The sequence below is a fragment of the Lissotriton vulgaris genome, unplaced genomic scaffold (assembly GCF_964263255.1).
Source record: "Lissotriton vulgaris unplaced genomic scaffold, aLisVul1.2 SCAFFOLD_688, whole genome shotgun sequence".
NCBI lineage: Eukaryota > Metazoa > Chordata > Amphibia > Caudata > Salamandridae > Lissotriton > Lissotriton vulgaris.
Genome location: NW_028243991.1, coordinates 45,639 through 72,489, shown reverse-complemented (window position 1 = coordinate 72,489; position 26,851 = coordinate 45,639). Strand labels below are relative to the sequence as shown.

Sequence of the window (26,851 nt, the reverse complement as noted above, 5' to 3'; positions counted from 1 at the left end):
ACTGCCTTTACGACGCGGCTGTTACACCGCATGCCGTTACAACGCGGTTTTTAAAACGCAAGTCGTTACCACGACTTGCGCTGGAGGGCGCTGCAGGACAAGGAATTTTTTTATCTACTATCCAACACCTTCCCTACTGTACGTAGGCTGGTGTTGGAATAGTAAATTAAAAAATTCCTAAGTCCGCACCCCCTCCAACGCAAGTCGTGGTAATGACTTGCGTTGAAAAAACCACGTTGTAACGGCACGCGGTGTAATAGCACGCGTTGTAAAGCCGTACATACCTCCATCTGGCCCAATCACTGATAGCAGATGTGTAGGTATCTGGTTGCTCAGTTCTGTGTGACTGGGCTGGAGTTTTAAGGCTTGTATGGTCTAACCGAGAGTCTGGGATGACCACTAGTGGACCTGCTTATCACTGACTTGCCAGCCCACACCGGTGGCAGGCTGGGTCTCTTGGGCCTGGGACCTGAAAGCATCCCTAAATCGCAAAGGCTGACTTCCAGACAAGTAGCCTGATGGAGTGTACAAGTATTTTGCCTTGTGGAAGAACTGTTTTTCTCCCTCCTCTTTTACATCTGCAGTAGAGCGAAGATTGAAAAAGTTGCCAGTGACTCTTCGCAGAGGATCACTCGACACCCACGCTGATGAAGAATGCAGATCGCTGCGGGAGAGTGTGCATTGCAGGACCCATTGATCATCCTCACTTCAAATGAGCCTTGTGGGCCATGTTCCACCTGGTTCTATGTCTGTCTGAGGGTCACCTGCATGATCTCTAGCCTGGGCTCTCCCAGGGTGTGTCTGGGGCTGTCACAAGGATTCCACACCCTTCATCCTCCCAAGATCATACCCCAATCGCCTGTCGCAGGATCCCTCACTTCTAGTGCAGAGGTACACCCCAGGCATGCCTGGCCTTCCCCAGTTAGTTGGCTGTGCAGGCGCCCAGTCTGCTCTGGAAGTGGGTTCCTGGCTATCTGTTGTGTCTCATGCCTGCCCCTGTGCTCTGCCTCAGATGTCCACTTCCATGAACAGGCTGGGAAGCTCGCCTGTTTGCCTGTGAGAGCCTGTTTTGATCCTGGCCCCACAAGCCTTGATCTCTGATCTGGGAAAGGATTTGCTGTCATAACCCCTCCCCCCTGCACAAGAGGGAGCCCCTCCTTATGCAGCCGAGGAATGGGTCCAGATTCACCACACTTTTGCAGCAGGTTACAACCTCAGATCAGAAACTTTGACCCTCTGACGTGAAGCACTTTACTCAGCAGAGGAAAGGAAAGTAACCAGGATTCCTAGGATGGCTAAGATCTGTACATACATACTCTGAAATAGACCATGATAGTTTGTGACTGCTACCTAGAGGCTGGAAGAGTAATTCTTGCTTATGCTTCTTTCACAAAGATCCCTGGAAAGATCAGCATCCCTGGGCCCCAGAACAGTGACTCGGCAGCCAGTATATTTACCTGGTGGAAGCAAGACCCGGCCTGAAGGGTGGCTTCTCTACATCTCTAAACTAGACAGGCACAAGCAGCGACCTGAACATACACAATGACAGGTGCATAAATGCAGAGGACTCGTGACTGCCACTCACCCTCATGGTGTTATATTGTTCTTCTTTCTTGACTTTAGACTCTACAAAGTATCTCATCTCATTCCTCAGAGGACACAGCCAGTCCAAGAGCTTCCCCTGCAGAAAGCAAAGTACACAGGTGACAAACATAGATCTGTGAAGTGAAGTTGTCCATATAATAATAATCATTACGTGATCATCCAAAAATATGCAGATTGTACTACCAACCACACATGTGTATAGTTAAAGTAGCCTTCACACTATCTTGATTACACGTTTTTGCCACAGATATCCCGCTTACAAGTATCAGCCACACCTTCAAAACACAAGTATCCGGAACATATGTACAAATTGTAAATACGGCTGAAATGATTCCAGATTATGTGTACCAGGCCACCGTTGTCCAGATTATAAGCACAATGTATGGATTTTAAGCTCTAACAAAACATAAAGTTTGGAGGTCCCTGCCACACATGCTCAGATTGGACGTACCAGGCCACAAGACTCCAGATCATGTGCACCAGCCACACATACTGACACTGCAGTTTCCAGGACACTGTCATCCATATAAAAATATGAGAACAGCCACATCGTAAACATGCAACATTTTCTGTCTGCAGCACCTCAGAGCCGTTTTATCCCAATTCCCTTTAAATGAGATCTTGATTTTCCTCTATTTCTGTGACGGATACAGATGCGGGTAATGGCAGTGGGTGATGAAAGAGGGCCGTGACAGATAAGGGTGAGGGTGATGACAGTGGGTGATGGAAGAGGGCTGTGACAGATAAGGATGAGGGTGATGGCGGTGGGTGTGATGAAAGAGGGCTGTGACAGATAAGGATGAGGGTGATGGCAGTGGATGTGATGAAAGAGGGCTGTGACAGATAAGGGTGAGGGTGATGGCAGTGGGTGATGAAAGAGGGCTGTGACAGATAAGGATGAGGGTGATGGCACTGGGTGATGAATGAGGGCTGTGACAGATAAGGATGAGGGTGATGGCAGTGGGGTGATGAAAGAGGGCTGTGACAGATAAGGGTGAGGGTGATGGCACTGGGTGATGAAAGAGGGCTGTGACAGATAAGGATGAGGGTGATGGCAGTGGGATGATGAAAGAGGGCTGTGACAGATAAGGGTGAGGGTGATGTCAATGGGTGATGAAAGAGGGCTGTGACAGATAAGGGTGAGGGTGATGGCAGTGGGTGATGAAAGAGGGCTGTGACAGACAAGGCTGATGGGTGATGAAAGAGGGCCGTGACAGATAAGGATGAGGGTGATGGCAGTGGGTGATGAAAGAGGGCTGTGACAGATAAGGATGAGGGTGATGGCAGTGGGTGGTGTAAGAGGGCTGTGACAGGTAAGGATGAGGGTGATGGCAGTGGGTGATGAAAGAGGGCTGTGACAGGTAAGGATGAGGGTGATGCAGTGGGTGATGAAAGAGGGCTCTGACAGATAAGGATGAGGGTGATGGCAGTGGGTGATGAAAGAGGGCTGTGACAGATAAGGATGAGGGTGATGGCAGTGGGTGTGATGAAAGAGGGCTGTGACAGATAAGGGTGAGGGTGATGGCAGTGGGTGGTGTAAGAGGGCTGTGACAGGTAAGGATGAGGGTGATGGCAGTGGGTGATGAAAGAGGGCTGTGACAGGTAAGGATGAGGGTGATGGCAGTGGGTGATGAAAGAGGGCTGTGACAGATACGGATGAGGGTGATGGCAGTGGGTGATGAAAGAGGGCTGTGACAGATAAGGGTGAGGGTGATGCAGTGGGTGATGAAAGAGGGCTGTGACAGGTAAGGATGAGGGTGATGGCAGTGGGTGGTGTAAGAGGGCTGTGACAGGTAAGGATGAGGGTGATGGGAGTGGGTGATGAAAGAGGGCTGTGACAGGTAAGGATGAGGGTGATGCAGTGGGTGATGAAAGAGGGCTCTGACAGATAAGGATGAGGGTGATGGCAGTGGGTGATGAAAGAGGGCTGTGACAGATAAGGGTGAGGGTGATGCAGTGGGTGATGAAAGAGGGCTGTGACAGATAAGGGTGAGGGTGATGGCAGTGGGTGATGAAAGATGGCTGTGACAGATAAGGATGAGGGTGATGGCAGTGGGTGATGAAAGAGGGCTGTGACAGATAAGGGTGAGGGTGATGGCAGTGGGTGATGAAAGAGGGCTGTGACAGATAAGGGGGAGGGTGAAGGCAGTGGGTGATGAAAGAGGGCTGTGACAGATAAGGATGAGGGTGATGGCAGTGGGTGATGAAAGAGGGCTGTGACAGATAAGGGTGAGGGTGATGGCAGTGGGTGATGAAAGAGGGCTGTGACAGATAAGGGTGAGGGTGATGGCAGTGGGTGTGATGAAAGAGGGCTGTGACAGATAAGGATGAGGGTGATGGCAGTGGGTGGTGTAAGAGGGCTGTGACAGGTAAGGATGAGGGTGATGGCAGTGGGTGATGAAAGAGGGCTTTGACAGATAAGGATGAGGGTGATGGCAGTGGGTGATGAAAGAGGGCTTTGACAGATAAGGATGAGGGTGATGGCAGTGGGTGATGAAAGAGGGATTTGACAGATAAGGATGAGGGTGATGGCAGTGGGTGTGATGAAAGAGGGCTGTGACAGATAAGGATGAGGGTGGTGGCAGTGGGTGATGAAATAGGGCTGCGACAGATAAGGGTGAGGGTGATGGCAGCGGGTGATGGAAGAGTTCCCATGATAGATAAGGGTGAGGGTGATGGCAGTGGGTGATGAAAGAGGGCTGTGACAGACAAGGGTGAGGGTGATGGCAGCGGGTGATGAAAGAGGGCTGTGACAGATAAGGATGAGGGTGGTGGCAGTGGGTGATGAAATAGGGCTGCAACAGATAAGGGTGAGGGTGATGGCAGCGGGTGATGGAAGAGTTCCCATGATAGATAAGTGTGAGGGTGATGGCAGTGGGTGATGAAAGAGGGCTGTGACAGATAAGGATGAGGGTGATGGCAATCGGTGATGAAAGAGCGCTGTGACAGGTAAGGATGAGGATGATGGCAGTGGGTGATGGAAGAGTTCCCATGATAGATAAGGGTGAGGGTGCGGGCAGTGGGTGATGAAAGAGGGCTGTGACAGATAAGGATGAGGGTGATGGCAGTGGGTGATGACAGAGGGCTGTGACAGATAAGGGTGAGGGTGATGGCAGTGGGTGATGAAAGAGGGCTGTGACAGATAAGGGTGAGGGTGATGGCAGTGGGTGATGAAAGAGGGCTGTGACAGATAAGGGTGAGGGTGATGGCAGCGTGTGATGGAAGAGTTCCCATGATAGATAAGGGTGAGGGTGATGGCAGTGGGTGATGAAAGAGGGCTGTGACAGATAAGGGTGAGGGTGATGGCAGCGGGTGATGGAAGAGTTCCCATGATAGATAAGGGTGAGGGTGCGGGCAGTGGGTGATGAAAGAGGGCTGTGACAGATAAGGATGAGGGTGATGGCAGTGGGTGATGAAAGACGACTGTGACAGAAAAGGATGAGGGTGATGGCAGTGGGTGGTGAAAGAGGGCTGTGACAGATAAGGATGAGGGTGATGGCAGTGGGTGGTGAAAGAAGGCTGTGACAGATAAGGATGAGGGTGATGGCAGTGGGTGATGAAAGAGGGCTGTGACAGATAAGGGTGAGGGTGATGGCAGCGGGTGATGAAAGAGGGCTGTGACAGATAAGGATGAGGGTGATGGCAGTGGGTGATGAAAGATGGCTGTGACAGATAAGGGTGAGGGTGATGGCAGTGGGTGATGAAAGAGGGCTGTGACAGATAAGGGTGAGGGTGATGGAAGTGGGTGATGGAAGAGGGCTGTGACAGATAAGGATGAGGGTGATGGCAGTGGGTGTGATGAAAGAGGACTATGACAGATAAGGATGAGGGTGATAGCAGTGGGTGTGAAAGAGGGCTGTGACAGGTAAGGATGAGGATGATGGCAGTGGGTGATGAAAGAGGGCTGTGACAGATAAGGATGAGGGTGATGGCAGTGGGTGTGATGAAAGAGGGCTGTGACAGATAAGGATGAGGGTGATGGCAGTGGGTGATGAAAGAGGGCTGTGACAGATAAGGATGAGGGTGATGGCAGTGGGTGGTGTAAGAGGGCTGTGACAGGTAAGGATGAGGGTGATGGCAGTGGGTGTGATGAAAGAGGGCTGTGACAGATAAGGATGAGGGTGATGGCAGTGGGTGATGAAAGAGGGCTGTGACAGATAAGGGTGAGGGTGATGGCAGTGGGTGATGAAAGAGGGCTGTGACAGATAAGGATGAGGGTGATGGCAGTGGGTGATGAAAGAGGGCTGTGACAGATAAGGGTGAGGGTGATGCAGTGGGTGATGAAAGAGGGCTGTGACAGATAAGGGTGAGGGTGATGGCAGTGGGTGATGAAAGATGGCTGTGACAGATAAGGGTGAGGGTGATGGCAGTGGGTGATGAAAGAGGGCTGTGACAGATAAGGGTGAGGGTGATGGCAGTGGGTGATGAAAGAGGGCTGTGACAGATAAGGATGAGGGTGATGGCAGTGGGTGATGAAAGAGGGCTGTGACAGATAAGGATGAGGGTGATGGCAGTGGGTGATGAAAGAGGGCTGTGACAGATAAGGATGAGGGTGATGGCAGTGGGGTGATGGAAGAGGGCTGTGACAGATAAGGATGAGGGTGATGGCAGTGGGTGAGGAAAGAGGGCTGTGACAGATAAGGATGAGGGTGATGCAGAGGGTGATGATAGAGGGCTGTGACAGATACGGGTGAGGGTGATGGCAGTGGGTGATGAAAGAGGGCTGTGACAGATAAGGATGAGGGTGATGGCAGTGGGTGATGAAAGAGGGCTGTGACAGATAAGGATGAGGGTGTTGGCAGTGGGTGATGAAAGAGGGCTGTGACAGATAAGGATGAGGGTGATGGCAGTGGGGTGATGGAAGAGGGCTGTGACAGATAAGGATGAGGGTGATGGCAGTGGGTGTGATGAAAGAGGGCTGTGACAGATAAGGGTGAGGGTGATGGCGGTGGGTGTGATGAAAGAGGACTATGACAGATAAGGATGAGGGTGATGCAGTGGGTGTGATGAAAGAGGGCGGTGACAGATAAGGATGAGGGTGATGGCAGTGGGTGATGAAAGAGAGCCGTGACAGATAAGGATGAGGGTGATGGCAGTGGGTGATGAAAGAGGGCTGTGACAGAGAAGGATGAGGGTGATGGCAGTGGGTGTGATGAAAGAGGGCTGTGACAGGTAAGGATGAGGGTGATGGCAGTGGGTGATGAAAGAGGGCTGTGACAGATGAGGATGAGGGTGATGGCAGTGGGTGATGAAAGAGGGCTGTGACAGATAAGGATGAGGGTGATGGCAGTGGGTGGTGTAAGAGGGCTGTGACAGGTAAGGATGAGGGTGATGGCAGTGGGTGGTGTAAGAGGGCTGTGACAGGTAAGGATGAGGGTGATGGCAGTGGGTGATGAAAGAGCGCTGTGACAGATAAGGATGAGGATGATGGCAATGGGTGATGAAAGAGGGCTGTGACAGATAAGGATGAGGGTGATGGCAGTGGGTGATGAAAGAGGGCTGTGACAGATAAGGATGAGGGTGATGGCAGTGGGTGATGAAAGAGGGCTGTGACAGATAAGGATGAGGGTGATGGCAGTGGGGTGATGGAAGAGGGCTGTGAAAGATAAGGATGAGGGTGATGGCAGTGGGTGATGAAAGAGGGCTGTGACAGATAAGGGTGAGGGTGATGGCAGTGGGTGATGAAAGAGGGCTGTGACAGATAAGGGGGAGGGTGAAGGCAGTGGGTGATGAAAGAGGGCTGTGACAGATAAGGATGAGGGTGATGGCAGTGGGTGATGAAAGAGGGCTGTGACAGATAAGGGTGAGGGTGATGGCAGTGGGTGATGAAAGAGGGCTGTGACAGATAAGGGTGAGGGTGATGGCAGTGGGTGTGATGAAAGAGGGCTGTGACAGATAAGGATGAGGGTGATGGCAGTGGGTGGTGTAAGAGGGCTGTGACAGGTAAGGATGAGGGTGATGGCAGTGGGTGATGAAAGAGGGCTTTGACAGATAAGGATGAGGGTGATGGCAGTGGGTGATGAAAGAGGGCTTTGACAGATAAGGATGAGGGTGATGGCAGTGGGTGATGAAAGAGGGATTTGACAGATAAGGATGAGGGTGATGGCAGTGGGTGTGATGAAAGAGGGCTTTGACAGATAAGGATGAGGGTGGTGGCAGTGGGTGATGAAATAGGGCTGCGACAGATAAGGGTGAGGGTGATGGCAGCGGGTGATGGAAGAGTTCCCATGATAGATAAGGGTGAGGGTGATGGCAGTGGGTGATGAAAGAGGGCTGTGACAGACAAGGGTGAGGATGATGGCAGCGGGTGATGAAAGAGGGCTGTGACAGATAAGGATGAGGGTGGTGGCAGTGGGTGATGAAATAGGGCTGCAACAGATAAGGGTGAGGGTGATGGCAGCGGGTGATGGAAGAGTTCCCATGATAGATAAGGGTGAGGGTGATGGCAGTGGGTGATGAAAGAGGGCTGTGACAGATAAGGATGAGGGTGATGGCAATCGGTGATGAAAGAGCGCTGTGACAGGTAAGGATGAGGATGATGGCAGTGGGTGATGGAAGAGTTCCCATGATAGATAAGGGTGAGGGTGCGGGCAGTGGGTGATGAAAGAGGGCTGTGACAGATAAGGATGAGGGTGATGGCAGTGGGTGATGAAAGAGGGCTGTGACAGATAAGGGTGAGGGTGATGGCAGTGGGTGATGAAAGAGGGCTGTGACAGATAAGGATGAGGGTGATGGCAGTGGGTGGTGTAAGAGGGCTGTGACAGGTAAGGATGAGGGTGATGGCAGTGGGTGTGATGAAAGAGGGCTGTGACAGGTAAGGATGAGGGTGATGGCAGTGGGTGTGATGAAAGAGGGCTGTGACAGATAAGGATGAGGGTGATGGCAATCGGTGATGAAAGAGCGCTGTGACAGGTAAGGATGAGGATGATGGCAGTGGGTGATGGAAGAGTTCCCATGATAGATAAGGTGAGGGTGATGGCAGTGGGTGATGAAAGAGGGCTGTGACAGATAAGGATGAGGGTGATGGCAGTGGGTGATGAAAGAGGGCTGTGACAGATAAGGGTGAGGGTGATGGCAGCGGGTGATGAAAGAGGGCTGTGACAGATAAGGATGAGGGTGATGGCAGTGGGTGATGAAAGAGGGCTGTGACAGATAAGGGTGAGGGTGATGGCAGTGGGTGATGAAAGAGGGCTGTGACAGATAAGGGTGAGGGTGATGGCAGTGGGTGATGGAAGAGGGCTGTGACAGATAAGGATGAGGGTGATGGCAGTGGGTGTGATGAAAGAGGACTATGACAGATAAGGATGAGGGTGATAGCAGTGGGTGTGAAAGAGGGCTGTGACAGGTAAGGATGAGGATGATGGCAGTGGGTGATGAAAGAGGGCTGTGACAGATAAGGATGAGGGTGATGGCAGTGGGTGTGATGAAAGAGGGCTGTGACAGATAAGGATGAGGGTGATGGCAGTGGGTGATGAAAGAGGGCTGTGACAGATAAGGATGAGGGTGATGGCAGTGGGTGGTGTAAGAGGGCTGTGACAGGTAAGGATGAGGGTGATGGCAGTGGGTGTGATGAAAGAGGGCTGTAACAGATAAGGATGAGGGTGATGGCAGTGGGTGATGAAAGAGGGCTGTGACAGATAAGGGTGAGGGTGATGGCAGTGGGTGATGAAAGAGGGCTGTGACAGATAAGGATGAGGGTGATGCAGTGGGTGTGATGAAAGAGGGCGGTGACAGATAAGGATGAGGGTGATGGCAGTGGGTGATGAAAGAGGGCCGTGACAGATAAGGATGAGGGGGGTGGCAGTGGGTGATGAAAGAGGGCTGTGACAGATAAGGATGAGGGTGATGGCAGTGGGTGTGATGAAAGAGGGATGTGACAGATAAGGATGAGGGTGATGGCAGTGGGTGATGAAAGAGGGCTGTGACAGATAAGGGTGAGGGTGGTGGCAGTGGGTGATGAAAGAGGGCCATGATAGATAAGGATGAGGGTGATGGCAGTGGGTGATGAAAGAGGGCTGTGACAGATAAGGGTGAGGGTGATGGCAGGGGGTGATGGAAGAGGGCTGTGACAGATAAGGATGAGGGTGATGGCAGTGGGTGATGAAAGAGGGCTGTGACAGATAAGGATGAGGGTGATGGCGGTGGGTGTGATGAAAGAGGACTATGACAGATAAGGATGAGGGTGATGCAGTGGGTGTGATGAAAGAGGACTATGACAGATAAGGATGAGGGTGATGGCAGTGAGTGATGAAAGAGGGCTGTGACAGATAAGGATGAGGGTGATGGCAGTGGGTGATGAAAGAGGGCTGTGACAGATAAGGATGAGGGTGATGGCAGTGGGTGTGATGAAAGAGGGCTGTGACAGATAAGGATGAGGGTGATGGCAGTGGGTGATGAAAGAGGGCTGTGACAGATAAGGGTGAGGGTGGTGGCAGTGAGTGATGAAAGAGGGCCATGATAGATAAGGATGAGGGTGATGGCAGTGGGTGATGGTAGAGGGCTGTGACAGCTAAGGATGAGGGTGATGGCAGTGGGTGTGATGAAAGAGGGCTGTGACAGATAAGGGTGAGGGTGATGGCAGTGGGTGTGATGAAAAAGGGCTGTGACAGATAAGGATGAGGGTGATGGCAGTGGTTGATGAAAGAGGGCTGTGACAGATAAGGGTGAGGGTGATGGCAGTGGGTGATGAAAGAGGGCTGTGACAGATAAGGGTGAGGGTGATGGCAGTGGGTGTGATGAAAGAGGGCTGTGACAGATAAGGATGAGGGTGATGGCAGTGGGTGGTGTAAGAGGGCTGTGACAGGTAAGGATGAGGGTGATGGCAGTGGGTGATGAAAGAGGGATTTGACAGATAAGGATGAGGGTGATGGCAGTGGGTGTGATGAAAGAGGGCTGTGACAGATAAGGATGAGGGTGATGGCAGTGGGTGTGATGAAAGAGGGCTGTGACAGATAAGGGTGAGGGTGATGGCAGTGGGTGTGATGAAAGAGGGCTGTGACAGATAAGGATGAGGGTGATGGCAGTGGGTGATGAAAGAGGGCTGTGACAGATAAGGGTGAGGGTGATGGCAGTGGGTGATGAAAGAGGGCTGTGACAGATAAGGGTGAGGGTGATGGCAGTGGGTGTGATGAAAGAGGGCTGTGACAGATAAGGATGAGGGTGATGGCAGTGGGTGGTGTAAGAGGGCTGTGACAGGTAAGGATGAGGGTGATGGCAGTGGGTGATGAAAGAGGGCTGTGACAGATAAGGATGAGGGTGATGGCAGTGGGTGATGAAAGAGGGCTGTGACAGATAAGGGTGAGGGTGATGGCAGTGGGTGATGAAAGAGGGCTGTGACAGATAAGGGTGAGGGTGATGGCAGTGGGTGTGATGAAAGAGGGCTGTGACAGAGAAGGATGAGGGTGATGGCAGTGGGTGGTGTAAGAGGGCTGTGACAGGTAAGGATGAGGGTGATGGCAGTGGGTGATGAAAGAGGGCTTTGACAGATAAGGATGAGGGTGATGGCAGTGGGTGATGAAAGAGGGCTTTGACAGATAAGGATGAGGGTGATGGCAGTGGGTGATGAAAGAGGGATTTGACAGATAAGGATGAGGGTGATGGCAGTGGGTGTGATGAAAGAGGGCTTTGACAGATAAGGATGAGGGTGGTGGCAGTGGGTGATGAAATAGGGCTGCGACAGATAAGGGTGAGGGTGATGGCAGCGGGTGATGGAAGAGTTCCCATGATAGATAAGGGTGAGGGTGATGGCAGTGGGTGATGAAAGAGGGCTGTGACAGACAAGGGTGAGGATGATGGCAGCGGGTGATGAAAGAGGGCTGTGACAGATAAGGATGAGGGTGGTGGCAGTGGGTGATGAAATAGGGCTGCAACAGATAAGGGTGAGGGTGATGGCAGCGGGTGATGGAAGAGTTCCCATGATAGATAAGGGTGAGGGTGATGGCAGTGGGTGTGATGAAAGAGGGCTGTGACAGATAAGGATGAGGGTGATGGCAATCGGTGATGAAAGAGCGCTGTGACAGGTAAGGATGAGGATGATGGCAGTGGGTGATGGAAGAGTTCCCATGATAGATAAGGGTGAGGGTGCGGGCAGTGGGTGATGAAAGAGGGCTGTGACAGATAAGGATGAGGGTGATGGCAGTGGGTGATGAAAGAGGGCTGTGACAGATAAGGGTGAGGGTGATGGCAGTGGGTGATGAAAGAGGGCTGTGACAGATAAGGATGAGGGTGATGGCAGTGGGTGGTGTAAGAGGGCTGTGACAGGTAAGGATGAGGGTGATGGCAGTGGGTGTGATGAAAGAGGGCTGTGACAGGTAAGGATGAGGGTGATGGCAGTGGGTGTGATGAAAGAGGGCTGTGACAGATAAGGATGAGGGTGATGGCAATCGGTGATGAAAGAGCGCTGTGACAGGTAAGGATGAGGATGATGGCAGTGGGTGATGGAAGAGTTCCCATGATAGATAAGGTGAGGGTGATGGCAGTGGGTGATGAAAGAGGGCTGTGACAGATAAGGATGAGGGTGATGGCAGTGGGTGATGAAAGAGGGCTGTGACAGATAAGGGTGAGGGTGATGGCAGCGGGTGATGAAAGAGGGCTGTGACAGATAAGGATGAGGGTGATGGCAGTGGGTGATGAAAGAGGGCTGTGACAGATAAGGGTGAGGGTGATGGCAGTGGGTGATGAAAGAGGGCTGTGACAGATAAGGGTGAGGGTGATGGCAGTGGGTGATGGAAGAGGGCTGTGACAGATAAGGATGAGGGTGATGGCAGTGGGTGTGATGAAAGAGGACTATGACAGATAAGGATGAGGGTGATAGCAGTGGGTGTGAAAGAGGGCTGTGACAGGTAAGGATGAGGATGATGGCAGTGGGTGATGAAAGAGGGCTGTGACAGATAAGGATGAGGGTGATGGCAGTGGGTGTGATGAAAGAGGGCTGTGACAGATAAGGATGAGGGTGATGGCAGTGGGTGATGAAAGAGGGCTGTGACAGATAAGGATGAGGGTGATGGCAGTGGGTGGTGTAAGAGGGCTGTGACAGGTAAGGATGAGGGTGATGGCAGTGGGTGTGATGAAAGAGGGCTGTAACAGATAAGGATGAGGGTGATGGCAGTGGGTGATGAAAGAGGGCTGTGACAGATAAGGGTGAGGGTGATGGCAGTGGGTGATGAAAGAGGGCTGTGACAGATAAGGATGAGGGTGATGCAGTGGGTGTGATGAAAGAGGGCGGTGACAGATAAGGATGAGGGTGATGGCAGTGGGTGATGAAAGAGGGCCGTGACAGATAAGGATGAGGGGGGTGGCAGTGGGTGATGAAAGAGGGCTGTGACAGATAAGGATGAGGGTGATGGCAGTGGGTGTGATGAAAGAGGGATGTGACAGATAAGGATGAGGGTGATGGCAGTGGGTGATGAAAGAGGGCTGTGACAGATAAGGGTGAGGGTGGTGGCAGTGGGTGATGAAAGAGGGCCATGATAGATAAGGATGAGGGTGATGGCAGTGGGTGATGAAAGAGGGCTGTGACAGATAAGGGTGAGGGTGATGGCAGGGGGTGATGGAAGAGGGCTGTGACAGATAAGGATGAGGGTGATGGCAGTGGGTGATGAAAGAGGGCTGTGACAGATAAGGATGAGGGTGATGGCGGTGGGTGTGATGAAAGAGGACTATGACAGATAAGGATGAGGGTGATGCAGTGGGTGTGATGAAAGAGGACTATGACAGATAAGGATGAGGGTGATGGCAGTGAGTGATGAAAGAGGGCTGTGACAGATAAGGATGAGGGTGATGGCAGTGGGTGATGAAAGAGGGCTGTGACAGATAAGGATGAGGGTGATGGCAGTGGGTGTGATGAAAGAGGGCTGTGACAGATAAGGATGAGGGTGATGGCAGTGGGTGATGAAAGAGGGCTGTGACAGATAAGGGTGAGGGTGGTGGCAGTGAGTGATGAAAGAGGGCCATGATAGATAAGGATGAGGGTGATGGCAGTGGGTGATGGTAGAGGGCTGTGACAGCTAAGGATGAGGGTGATGGCAGTGGGTGTGATGAAAGAGGGCTGTGACAGATAAGGGTGAGGGTGATGGCAGTGGGTGTGATGAAAAAGGGCTGTGACAGATAAGGATGAGGGTGATGGCAGTGGTTGATGAAAGAGGGCTGTGACAGATAAGGGTGAGGGTGATGGCAGTGGGTGATGAAAGAGGGCTGTGACAGATAAGGGTGAGGGTGATGGCAGTGGGTGTGATGAAAGAGGGCTGTGACAGATAAGGATGAGGGTGATGGCAGTGGGTGGTGTAAGAGGGCTGTGACAGGTAAGGATGAGGGTGATGGCAGTGGGTGATGAAAGAGGGATTTGACAGATAAGGATGAGGGTGATGGCAGTGGGTGTGATGAAAGAGGGCTGTGACAGATAAGGATGAGGGTGATGGCAGTGGGTGTGATGAAAGAGGGCTGTGACAGATAAGGGTGAGGGTGATGGCAGTGGGTGTGATGAAAGAGGGCTGTGACAGATAAGGATGAGGGTGATGGCAGTGGGTGATGAAAGAGGGCTGTGACAGATAAGGGTGAGGGTGATGGCAGTGGGTGATGAAAGAGGGCTGTGACAGATAAGGGTGAGGGTGATGGCAGTGGGTGTGATGAAAGAGGGCTGTGACAGATAAGGATGAGGGTGATGGCAGTGGGTGGTGTAAGAGGGCTGTGACAGGTAAGGATGAGGGTGATGGCAGTGGGTGATGAAAGAGGGATTTGACAGATAAGGATGAGGGTGATGGCAGTGGGTGTGATGAAAGAGGGCTGTGACAGATAAGGATGAGGGTGATGGCAGTGGGTGTGATGAAAGAGGGCTGGGACAGATAAGGATGAGGGTGATGGCAGTGGGTGATGAAAGAGGGCTGTGACAGATAAGGGTGAGGGTGATGGCAGTGGGTGATGAAAGAGGGCTGTGACAGATAAGGATGAGGGTGATGGCAGTGGGTGATGAAAGAGGGCTGTGACAGATAAGGGTGAGGGTGATGCAGTGGGTGATGAAAGAGGGCTGTGACAGATAAGGGTGAGGGTGATGGCAGTGGGTGATGAAAGATGGCTGTGACATATAAGGGTGAGGGTGATGGCAGTGGGTGATGAAAGAGGGCTGTGACAGATAAGGGTGAGGGTGATGGCAGTGTGTGATGAAAGAGGGCTGTGACAGATAAGGATGAGGGTGATGGCAGTGGGTGATGAAAGAGGGCTGTGACAGATAAGGATGAGGGTGATGGCAGTGGGTGATGAAAGAGGGCTGTGACAGATAAGGATGAGGGTGATGGCAGTGGGGTGATGGAAGAGGGCTGTGACAGATAAGGATGAGGGTGATGGCAGTGGGTGAGGAAAGAGGGCGGTGACAGATAAGGATGAGGGTGATGCAGAGGGTGATGATAGAGGGCTGTGACAGATACGGGTGAGGGTGATGGCAGTGGGTGATGAAAGAGGGCTGTGACAGATAAGGATGAGGGTGATGGCAGTGGGTGATGAAAGAGGGCTGTGACAGATAAGGATGAGGGTGTTGGCAGTGGGTGATGAAAGAGGGCTGTGACAGATAAGGATGAGGGTGATGGCAGTGGGGTGATGGAAGAGGGCTGTGACAGATAAGGATGAGGGTGATGGCAGTGGGTGTGATGAAAGAGGGCTGTGACAGATAAGGGTGAGGGTGATGGCAGTGGGTGTGATGAAAGAGGACTATGACAGATAAGGATGAGGGTGATGCAGTGGGTGTGATGAAAGAGGGCGGTGACAGATAAGGATGAGGGTGATGGCAGTGGGTGATGAAAGAGGGCCGTGACAGATAAGGATGAGGGTGATGGCAGTGGGTGATGAAAGAGGGCTGTGACAGAGAAGGATGAGGGTGATGGCAGTGGGTGTGATGAAAGAGGGCTGTGACAGGTAAGGATGAGGGTGATGGCAGTGGGTGATGAAAGAGGGCTGTGACAGATGAGGATGAGGGTGATGGCAGTGGGTGATGAAAGAGGGCTGTGACAGATAAGGATGAGGGTGATGGCAGTGGGTGGTGTAAGAGGGCTGTGACAGGTAAGGATGAGGGTGATGGCAGTGGGTGGTGTAAGAGGGCTGTGACAGGTAAGGATGAGGGTGATGGCAGTGGGTGATGAAAGAGCGCTGTGACAGATAAGGATGAGGATGATGGCAATGGGTGATGAAAGAGGGCTGTGACAGATAAGGATGAGGGTGATGGCAGTGGGTGATGAAAGAGGGCTGTGACAGATAAGGATGAGGGTGATGGCAGTGGGTGATGAAAGAGGGCTGTGACAGATAAGGATGAGGGTGATGGCAGTGGGGTGATGGAAGAGGGCTGTGACAGATAAGGATGAGGGTGATGGCAGTGGGTGATGAAAGAGGGCTGTGACAGATAAGGGTGAGGGTGATGGCAGTGGGTGATGAAAGAGGGCTGTGACAGATAAGGGGGAGGGTGAAGGCAGTGGGTGATGAAAGAGGGCTGTGACAGATAAGGATGAGGGTGATGGCAGTGGGTGATGAAAGAGGGCTGTGACAGATAAGGGTGAGGGTGATGGCAGTGGGTGATGAAAGAGGGCTGTGACAGATAAGGATGAGGGTGATGGCAGTGGGTGGTGTAAGAGGGCTGTGACAGGTAAGGATGAGGGTGATGGCAGTGGGTGATGAAAGAGGGCTTTGACAGATAAGGATGAGGGTGATGGCAGTGGGTGATGAAAGAGGGATTTGACAGATAAGGATGAGGGTGATGGCAGTGGGTGTGATGAAAGAGGGCTGTGACAGATAAGGATGAGGGTGGTGGCAGTGGGTGATGAAATAGGGCTGCGACAGATAAGGGTGAGGGTGATGGCAGCGGGTGATGGAAGAGTTCCCATGATAGATAAGGGTGAGGGTGTAGCAGTGGGTGATGAAAGAGGGCTGTGACAGACAAGGGTGAGGGTGATGGCAGCGGGTGATGAAAGAGGGCTGTGACAGATAAGGATGAGGGTGGTGGCAGTGGGTGATGAAATAGGGCTGCAACAGATAAGGGTGAGGGTGATGGCAGCGGGTGATGGAAGAGTTCCCATGATAGATAAGGGTGAGGGTGATGGCAGTGGGTGATGAAAGAGGGCTGTGACAGATAAGGATGAGGGTGATGGCAATCGGTGATGAAAGAGCGCTGTGACAGGTAAGGATGAGGATGATGGCAGTGGGTGATGGAAGAGTTCCCATGATAGATAAGGGTGAGGGTGCGGGCAGTGGGTGATGAAAGAGGGCTGTGACAGATAAGGATGAGGGTGATGGCAGTGGGTGATGAAAGAGGGCTGTGACAGATAAGGGTGAGGGTGATGGCAGTGGGTGATGAAAGAGGGCTGTGACAGATAAGGATGAGGGTGATGGCAGTGGGTGGTGTAAGAGGGCTGTGACAGGTAAGGATGAGGGTGATGGCAGTGGGTGTGATGAAAGAGGGCTGTGACAGGTAAGGATGAGGGTGATGGCAGTGGGTGTGATGAAAGAGGGCTGTGACAGATAAGGATGAGGGTGATGGCAATCGGTGATGAAAGAGCGCTGTGACAGGTAAGGATGAGGATGATGGCAGTGGGTGATGGAAGAGTTCCCATGAATGATAAGGGTGAGGGTGTGGGCAGTGGGTGATGAAAGAGGGCTGTGACAGATAAGGATGAGGGTGATGGCAGTGGGTGATGAAAGAGGGCTGTGACAGATAAGGGTGAGGGTGATGGCAGCGGGTGATGAAAGAGGGCTGTGACAGATAAGGATGAGGGTGATGGCAGTGGGTGATGAAAGAGGGCTGTGACAGATAAGGGTGAGGGTGATGGCAGTGGGTGATGAAAGAGGGCTGTGACAGATAAGGGTGAGGGTGATGGCAGTGGGTGATGGAAGAGGGCTGTGACAGATAAGGATGAGGGTGATGGCAGTGGGTGTGATGAAAGAGGACTATGACAGATAAGGATGAGGGTGATAGCAGTGGGTGTGAAAGAGGGCTGTGACAGGTAAGGATGAGGATGATGGCAGTGGGTGATGAAAGAGGGCTGTGACAGATAAGGATGAGGGTGATGGCAGTGGGTGTGATGAAAGAGGGCTGTGACAGATAAGGATGAGGGTGATGGCAGTGGGTGATGAAAGAGGGCTGTGACAGATAAGGATGAGGGTGATGGCAGTGGGTGGTGTAAGAGGGCTGTGACAGGTAAGGATGAGGGTGATGGCAGTGGGTGTGATGAAAGAGGGCTGTAACAGATAAGGATGAGGGTGATGGCAGTGGGTGATGAAAGAGGGCTGTGACAGATAAGGGTGAGGGTGATGGCAGTGGGTGATGAAAGAGGGCTGTGACAGATAAGGATGAGGGTGATGCAGTGGGTGTGATGAAAGAGGGCGGTGACAGATAAGGATGAGGGTGATGGCAGTGGGTGATGAAAGAGGGCCGTGACAGATAAGGATGAGGGGGGTGGCAGTGGGTGATGAAAGAGGGCTGTGACAGATAAGGATGAGGGTGATGGCAGTGGGTGTGATGAAAGAGGGATGTGACAGATAAGGATGAGGGTGATGGCAGTGGGTGATGAAAGAGGGCTGTGACAGATAAGGGTGAGGGTGGTGGCAGTGGGTGATGAAAGAGGGCCATGATAGATAAGGATGAGGGTGATGGCAGTGGGTGATGAAAGAGGGCTGTGACAGATAAGGGTGAGGGTGATGGCAGGGGGTGATGGAAGAGGGCTGTGACAGATAAGGATGAGGGTGATGGCAGTGGGTGATGAAAGAGGGCTGTGACAGATAAGGATGAGGGTGATGGCGGTGGGTGTGATGAAAGAGGACTATGACAGATAAGGATGAGGGTGATGCAGTGGGTGTGATGAAAGAGGACTATGACAGATAAGGATGAGGGTGATGGCAGTGAGTGATGAAAGAGGGCTGTGACAGATAAGGATGAGGGTGATGGCAGTGGGTGATGAAAGAGGGCTGTGACAGATAAGGATGAGGGTGATGGCAGTGGGTGTGATGAAAGAGGGCTGTGACAGATAAGGATGAGGGTGATGGCAGTGGGTGATGAAAGAGGGCTGTGACAGATAAGGGTGAGGGTGGTGGCAGTGAGTGATGAAAGAGGGCCATGATAGATAAGGATGAGGGTGATGGCAGTGGGTGATGGTAGAGGGCTGTGACAGCTAAGGATGAGGGTGATGGCAGTGGGTGTGATGAAAGAGGGCTGTGACAGATAAGGGTGAGGGTGATGGCAGTGGGTGTGATGAAAAAGGGCTGTGACAGATAAGGATGAGGGTGATGGCAGTGGTTGATGAAAGAGGGCTGTGACAGATAAGGGTGAGGGTGATGGCAGTGGGTGATGAAAGAGGGCTGTGACAGATAAGGGTGAGGGTGATGGCAGTGGGTGTGATGAAAGAGGGCTGTGACAGATAAGGATGAGGGTGATGGCAGTGGGTGGTGTAAGAGGGCTGTGACAGGTAAGGATGAGGGTGATGGCAGTGGGTGATGAAAGAGGGATTTGACAGATAAGGATGAGGGTGATGGCAGTGGGTGTGATGAAAGAGGGCTGTGACAGATAAGGATGAGGGTGATGGCAGTGGGTGTGATGAAAGAGGGCTGTGACAGATAAGGGTGAGGGTGATGGCAGTGGGTGTGATGAAAGAGGGCTGTGACAGATAAGGATGAGGGTGATGGCAGTGGGTGATGAAAGAGGGCTGTGACAGATAAGGGTGAGGGTGATGGCAGTGGGTGATGAAAGAGGGCTGTGACAGATAAGGGTGAGGGTGATGGCAGTGGGTGTGATGAAAGAGGGCTGTGACAGATAAGGATGAGGGTGATGGCAGTGGGTGGTGTAAGAGGGCTGTGACAGGTAAGGATGAGGGTGATGGCAGTGGGTGATGAAAGAGGGCTGTGACAGATAAGGATGAGGGTGATGGCAGTGGGTGATGAAAGAGGGCTGTGACAGATAAGGGTGAGGGTGATGGCAGTGGGTGATGAAAGAGGGCTGTGACAGATAAGGGTGAGGGTGATGGCAGTGGGTGTGATGAAAGAGGGCTGTGACAGAGAAGGATGAGGGTGATGGCAGTGGGTGGTGTAAGAGGGCTGTGACAGGTAAGGATGAGGGTGATGGCAGTGGGTGATGAAAGAGGGCTTTGACAGATAAGGATGAGGGTGATGGCAGTGGGTGATGAAAGAGGGCTTTGACAGATAAGGATGAGGGTGATGGCAGTGGGTGATGAAAGAGGGATTTGACAGATAAGGATGAGGGTGATGGCAGTGGGTGTGATGAAAGAGGGCTTTGACAGATAAGGATGAGGGTGGTGGCAGTGGGTGATGAAATAGGGCTGCGACAGATAAGGGTGAGGGTGATGGCAGCGGGTGATGGAAGAGTTCCCATGATAGATAAGGGTGAGGGTGATGGCAGTGGGTGATGAAAGAGGGCTGTGACAGACAAGGGTGAGGATGATGGCAGCGGGTGATGAAAGAGGGCTGTGACAGATAAGGATGAGGGTGGTGGCAGTGGGTGATGAAATAGGGCTGCAACAGATAAGGGTGAGGGTGATGGCAGCGGGTGATGGAAGAGTTCCCATGATAGATAAGGGTGAGGGTGATGGCAGTGGGTGTGATGAAAGAGGGCTGTGACAGATAAGGATGAGGGTGATGGCAATCGGTGATGAAAGAGCGCTGTGACAGGTAAGGATGAGGATGATGGCAGTGGGTGATGGAAGAGTTCCCATGATAGATAAGGGTGAGGGTGCGGGCAGTGGGTGATGAAAGAGGGCTGTGACAGATAAGGATGAGGGTGATGGCAGTGGGTGATGAAAGAGGGCTGTGACAGATAAGGGTGAGGGTGATGGCAGTGGGTGATGAAAGAGGGCTGTGACAGATAAGGATGAGGGTGATGGCAGTGGGTGGTGTAAGAGGGCTGTGACAGGTAAGGATGAGGGTGATGGCAGTGGGTGTGATGAAAGAGGGCTGTGACAGGTAAGGATGAGGGTGATGGCAGTGGGTGTGATGAAAGAGGGCTGTGACAGATAAGGATGAGGGTGATGGCAATCGGTGATGAAAGAGCGCTGTGACAGGTAAGGATGAGGATGATGGCAGTGGGTGATGGAAGAGTTCCCATGATAGATAAGGTGAGGGTGATGGCAGTGGGTGATGAAAGAGGGCTGTGACAGATAAGGATGAGGGTGATGGCAGTGGGTGATGAAAGAGGGCTGTGACAGATAAGGGTGAGGGTGATGGCAGCGGGTGATGAAAGAGGGCTGTGACAGATAAGGATGAGGGTGATGGCAGTGGGTGATGAAAGAGGGCTGTGACAGATAAGGGTGAGGGTGATGGCAGTGGGTGATGAAAGAGGGCTGTGACAGATAAGGGTGAGGGTGATGGCAGTGGGTGATGGAAGAGGGCTGTGACAGATAAGGATGAGGGTGATGGCAGTGGGTGTGATGAAAGAGGACTATGACAGATAAGGATGAGGGTGATAGCAGTGGGTGTGAAAGAGGGCTGTGACAGGTAAGGATGAGGATGATGGCAGTGGGTGATGAAAGAGGGCTGTGACAGATAAGGATGAGGGTGATGGCAGTGGGTGTGATGAAAGAGGGCTGTGACAGATAAGGATGAGGGTGATGGCAGTGGGTGATGAAAGAGGGCTGTGACAGATAAGGATGAGGGTGATGGCAGTGGGTGGTGTAAGAGGGCTGTGACAGGTAAGGATGAGGGTGATGGCAGTGGGTGTGATGAAAGAGGGCTGTAACAGATAAGGATGAGGGTGATGGCAGTGGGTGATGAAAGAGGGCTGTGACAGATAAGGGTGAGGGTGATGGCAGTGGGTGATGAAAGAGGGCTGTGACAGATAAGGATGAGGGTGATGCAGTGGGTGTGATGAAAGAGGGCGGTGACAGATAAGGATGAGGGTGATGGCAGTGGGTGATGAAAGAGGGCCGTGACAGATAAGGATGAGGGGGGTGGCAGTGGGTGATGAAAGAGGGCTGTGACAGATAAGGATGAGGGTGATGGCAGTGGGTGTGATGAAAGAGGGATGTGACAGATAAGGATGAGGGTGATGGCAGTGGGTGATGAAAGAGGGCTGTGACAGATAAGGGTGAGGGTGGTGGCAGTGGGTGATGAAAGAGGATCATGATAGATAAGGATGAGGGTGATGGCAGTGGGTGATGAAAGAGGGCTGTGACAGATAAGGGTGAGGGTGATGGCAGGGGGTGATGGAAGAGGGCTGTGACAGATAAGGATGAGGGTGATGGCAGTGGGTGATGAAAGAGGGCTGTGACAGATAAGGATGAGGGTGATGGCGGTGGGTGTGATGAAAGAGGACTATGACAGATAAGGATGAGGGTGATGCAGTGGGTGTGATGAAAGAGGACTATGACAGATAAGGATGAGGGTGATGGCAGTGAGTGATGAAAGAGGGCTGTGACAGATAAGGATGAGGGTGATGGCAGTGGGTGATGAAAGAGGGCTGTGACAGATAAGGATGAGGGTGATGGCAGTGGGTGTGATGAAAGAGGGCTGTGACAGATAAGGATGAGGGTGATGGCAGTGGGTGATGAAAGAGGGCTGTGACAGATAAGGGTGAGGGTGGTGGCAGTGAGTGATGAAAGAGGGCCATGATAGATAAGGATGAGGGTGATGGCAGTGGGTGATGGTAGAGGGCTGTGACAGCTAAGGATGAGGGTGATGGCAGTGGGTGTGATGAAAGAGGGCTGTGACAGATAAGGGTGAGGGTGATGGCAGTGGGTGTGATGAAAAAGGGCTGTGACAGATAAGGATGAGGGTGATGGCAGTGGTTGATGAAAGAGGGCTGTGACAGATAAGGGTGAGGGTGATGGCAGTGGGTGATGAAAGAGGGCTGTGACAGATAAGGGTGAGGGTGATGGCAGTGGGTGTGATGAAAGAGGGCTGTGACAGATAAGGATGAGGGTGATGGCAGTGGGTGGTGTAAGAGGGCTGTGACAGGTAAGGATGAGGGTGATGGCAGTGGGTGATGAAAGAGGGATTTGACAGATAAGGATGAGGGTGATGGCAGTGGGTGTGATGAAAGAGGGCTGTGACAGATAAGGATGAGGGTGATGGCAGTGGGTGTGATGAAAGAGGGCTGTGACAGATAAGGGTGAGGGTGATGGCAGTGGGTGTGATGAAAGAGGGCTGTGACAGATAAGGATGAGGGTGATGGCAGTGGGTGATGAAAGAGGGCTGTGACAGATAAGGGTGAGGGTGATGGCAGTGGGTGATGAAAGAGGGCTGTGACAGATAAGGGTGAGGGTGATGGCAGTGGGTGTGATGAAAGAGGGCTGTGACAGATAAGGATGAGGGTGATGGCAGTGGGTGGTGTAAGAGGGCTGTGACAGGTAAGGATGAGGGTGATGGCAGTGGGTGATGAAAGAGGGATTTGACAGATAAGGATGAGGGTGATGGCAGTGGGTGTGATGAAAGAGGGCTGTGACAGATAAGGATGAGGGTGATGGCAGTGGGTGTGATGAAAGAGGGCTGGGACAGATAAGGATGAGGGTGATGGCAGTGGGTGATGAAAGAGGGCTGTGACAGATAAGGGTGAGGGTGATGGCAGTGGGTGATGAAAGAGGGCTGTGACAGATAAGGATGAGGGTGATGGCAGTGGGTGATGAAAGAGGGCTGTGACAGATAAGGGTGAGGGTGATGCAGTGGGTGATGAAAGAGGGCTGTGACAGATAAGGGTGAGGGTGATGGCAGTGGGTGATGAAAGATGGCTGTGACATATAAGGGTGAGGGTGATGGCAGTGGGTGATGAAAGAGGGCTGTGACAGATAAGGGTGAGGGTGATGGCAGTGTGTGATGAAAGAGGGCTGTGACAGATAAGGATGAGGGTGATGGCAGTGGGTGATGAAAGAGGGCTGTGACAGATAAGGATGAGGGTGATGGCAGTGGGTGATGAAAGAGGGCTGTGACAGATAAGGATGAGGGTGATGGCAGTGGGGTGATGGAAGAGGGCTGTGACAGATAAGGATGAGGGTGATGGCAGTGGGTGAGGAAAGAGGGCGGTGACAGATAAGGATGAGGGTGATGCAGAGGGTGATGATAGAGGGCTGTGACAGATACGGGTGAGGGTGATGGCAGTGGGTGATGAAAGAGGGCTGTGACAGATAAGGATGAGGGTGATGGCAGTGGGTGATGAAAGAGGGCTGTGACAGATAAGGATGAGGGTGTTGGCAGTGGGTGATGAAAGAGGGCTGTGACAGATAAGGATGAGGGTGATGGCAGTGGGGTGATGGAAGAGGGCTGTGACAGATAAGGATGAGGGTGATGGCAGTGGGTGTGATGAAAGAGGGCTGTGACAGATAAGGGTGAGGGTGATGGCAGTGGGTGTGATGAAAGAGGACTATGACAGATAAGGATGAGGGTGATGCAGTGGGTGTGATGAAAGAGGGCGGTGACAGATAAGGATGAGGGTGATGGCAGTGGGTGATGAAAGAGGGCCGTGACAGATAAGGATGAGGGTGATGGCAGTGGGTGATGAAAGAGGGCTGTGACAGAGAAGGATGAGGGTGATGGCAGTGGGTGTGATGAAAGAGGGCTGTGACAGGTAAGGATGAGGGTGATGGCAGTGGGTGATGAAAGAGGGCTGTGACAGATGAGGATGAGGGTGATGGCAGTGGGTGATGAAAGAGGGCTGTGACAGATAAGGATGAGGGTGATGGCAGTGGGTGGTGTAAGAGGGCTGTGACAGGTAAGGATGAGGGTGATGGCAGTGGGTGGTGTAAGAGGGCTGTGACAGGTAAGGATGAGGGTGATGGCAGTGGGTGATGAAAGAGCGCTGTGACAGATAAGGATGAGGATGATGGCAATGGGTGATGAAAGAGGGCTGTGACAGATAAGGATGAGGGTGATGGCAGTGGGTGATGAAAGAGGGCTGTGACAGATAAGGATGAGGGTGATGGCAGTGGGTGATGAAAGAGGGCTGTGACAGATAAGGATGAGGGTGATGGCAGTGGGGTGATGGAAGAGGGCTGTGACAGATAAGGATGAGGGTGATGGCAGTGGGTGATGAAAGAGGGCTGTGACAGATAAGGGTGAGGGTGATGGCAGTGGGTGATGAAAGAGGGCTGTGACAGATAAGGGGGAGGGTGAAGGCAGTGGGTGATGAAAGAGGGCTGTGACAGATAAGGATGAGGGTGATGGCAGTGGGTGATGAAAGAGGGCTGTGACAGATAAGGGTGAGGGTGATGGCAGTGGGTGATGAAAGAGGGCTGTGACAGATAAGGGTGAGGGTGATGGCAGTGGGTGTGATGAAAGAGGGCTGTGACAGATAAGGATGAGGGTGATGGCAGTGGGTGGTGTAAGAGGGCTGTGACAGGTAAGGATGAGGGTGATGGCAGTGGGTGATGAAAGAGGGCTTTGACAGATAAGGATGAGGGTGATGGCAGTGGGTGATGAAAGAGGGATTTGACAGATAAGGATGAGGGTGATGGCAGTGGGTGTGATGAAAGAGGGCTGTGACAGATAAGGATGAGGGTGGTGGCAGTGGGTGATGAAATAGGGCTGCGACAGATAAGGGTGAGGGTGATGGCAGCGGGTGATGGAAGAGTTCCCATGATAGATAAGGGTGAGGGTGTAGCAGTGGGTGATGAAAGAGGGCTGTGACAGACAAGGGTGAGGGTGATGGCAGCGGGTGATGAAAGAGGGCTGTGACAGATAAGGATGAGGGTGGTGGCAGTGGGTGATGAAATAGGGCTGCAACAGATAAGGGTGAGGGTGATGGCAGCGGGTGATGGAAGAGTTCCCATGATAGATAAGGGTGAGGGTGATGGCAGTGGGTGATGAAAGAGGGCTGTGACAGATAAGGATGAGGGTGATGGCAATCGGTGATGAAAGAGCGCTGTGACAGGTAAGGATGAGGATGATGGCAGTGGGTGATGGAAGAGTTCCCATGATAGATAAGGGTGAGGGTGCGGGCAGTGGGTGATGAAAGAGGGCTGTGACAGATAAGGATGAGGGTGATGGCAGTGGGTGATGAAAGAGGGCTGTGACAGATAAGGGTGAGGGTGATGGCAGTGGGTGATGAAAGAGGGCTGTGACAGATAAGGATGAGGGTGATGGCAGTGGGTGGTGTAAGAGGGCTGTGACAGGTAAGGATGAGGGTGATGGCAGTGGGTGTGATGAAAGAGGGCTGTGACAGGTAAGGATGAGGGTGATGGCAGTGGGTGTGATGAAAGAGGGCTGTGACAGATAAGGATGAGGGTGATGGCAATCGGTGATGAAAGAGCGCTGTGACAGGTAAGGATGAGGATGATGGCAGTGGGTGATGGAAGAGTTCCCATGAATGATAAGGGTGAGGGTGTGGGCAGTGGGTGATGAAAGAGGGCTGTGACAGATAAGGATGAGGGTGATGGCAGTGGGTGATGAAAGAGGGCTGTGACAGATAAGGGTGAGGGTGATGGCAGCGGGTGATGAAAGAGGGCTGTGACAGATAAGGATGAGGGTGATGGCAGTGGGTGATGAAAGAGGGCTGTGACAGATAAGGGTGAGGGTGATGGCAGTGGGTGATGAAAGAGGGCTGTGACAGATAAGGGTGAGGGTGATGGCAGTGGGTGATGGAAGAGGGCTGTGACAGATAAGGATGAGGGTGATGGCAGTGGGTGTGATGAAAGAGGACTATGACAGATAAGGATGAGGGTGATAGCAGTGGGTGTGAAAGAGGGCTGTGACAGGTAAGTATGAGGATGATGGCAGTGGGTGATGAAAGAGGGCTGTGACAGATAAGGATGAGGGTGATGGCAGTGGGTGTGATGAAAGAGGGCTGTGACAGATAAGGATGAGGGTGATGGCAGTGGGTGATGAAAGAGGGCTGTGACAGATAAGGATGAGGGTGATGGCAGTGGGTGGTGTAAGAGGGCTGTGACAGGTAAGGATGAGGGTGATGGCAGTGGGTGTGATGAAAGAGGGCTGTGACAGATAAGGATGAGGGTGATGGCAGTGGGTGATGAAAGAGGGCCGTGACAGATAAGGGTGAGGGTGATGGCAGTGGGTGATGAAAGAGGGCTGTGACAGATAAGGATGAGGGTGATGCAGTGGGTGTGATGAAAGAGGGCGGTGACAGATAAGGATGAGGGTGATGGCAGTGGGTGATGAAAGAGGGCCGTGACAGATAAGGATGAGGGGGGTGGCAGTGGGTGATGAAAGAGGGCTGTGACAGATAAGGATGAGGGTGATGGCAGTGGGTGTGATGAAAGAGGGCTGTGACAGATAAGGATGAGGGTGATGGCAGTGGGTGATGAAAGAGGGCTGTGACAGATAA

The 26,851-nt window shown here is 52.5% G+C and overlaps 1 protein-coding gene and 1 pseudogene across 1 annotated transcript in view; one reads left to right on the top strand and one right to left on the bottom strand.

Annotated features, from left to right (window-relative positions):
* LOC147668182 (tripartite motif-containing protein 26-like) overlaps positions 1 to 26,851 on the bottom strand; it is a 326,889-nt gene that overhangs the window by 287,906 nt on the left and 12,132 nt on the right. Inside the window, exon 2 of the mRNA XM_086948720.1 lies at positions 1,586 to 1,681. Within this exon, the coding sequence (XP_086804846.1) occupies positions 1,586 to 1,681 (96 nt within the window). The remainder of the gene's footprint in view (positions 1 to 1,585; positions 1,682 to 26,851) is intronic.
* Positions 613 to 763, top strand: LOC147668183 (5.8S ribosomal RNA; annotated as a pseudogene).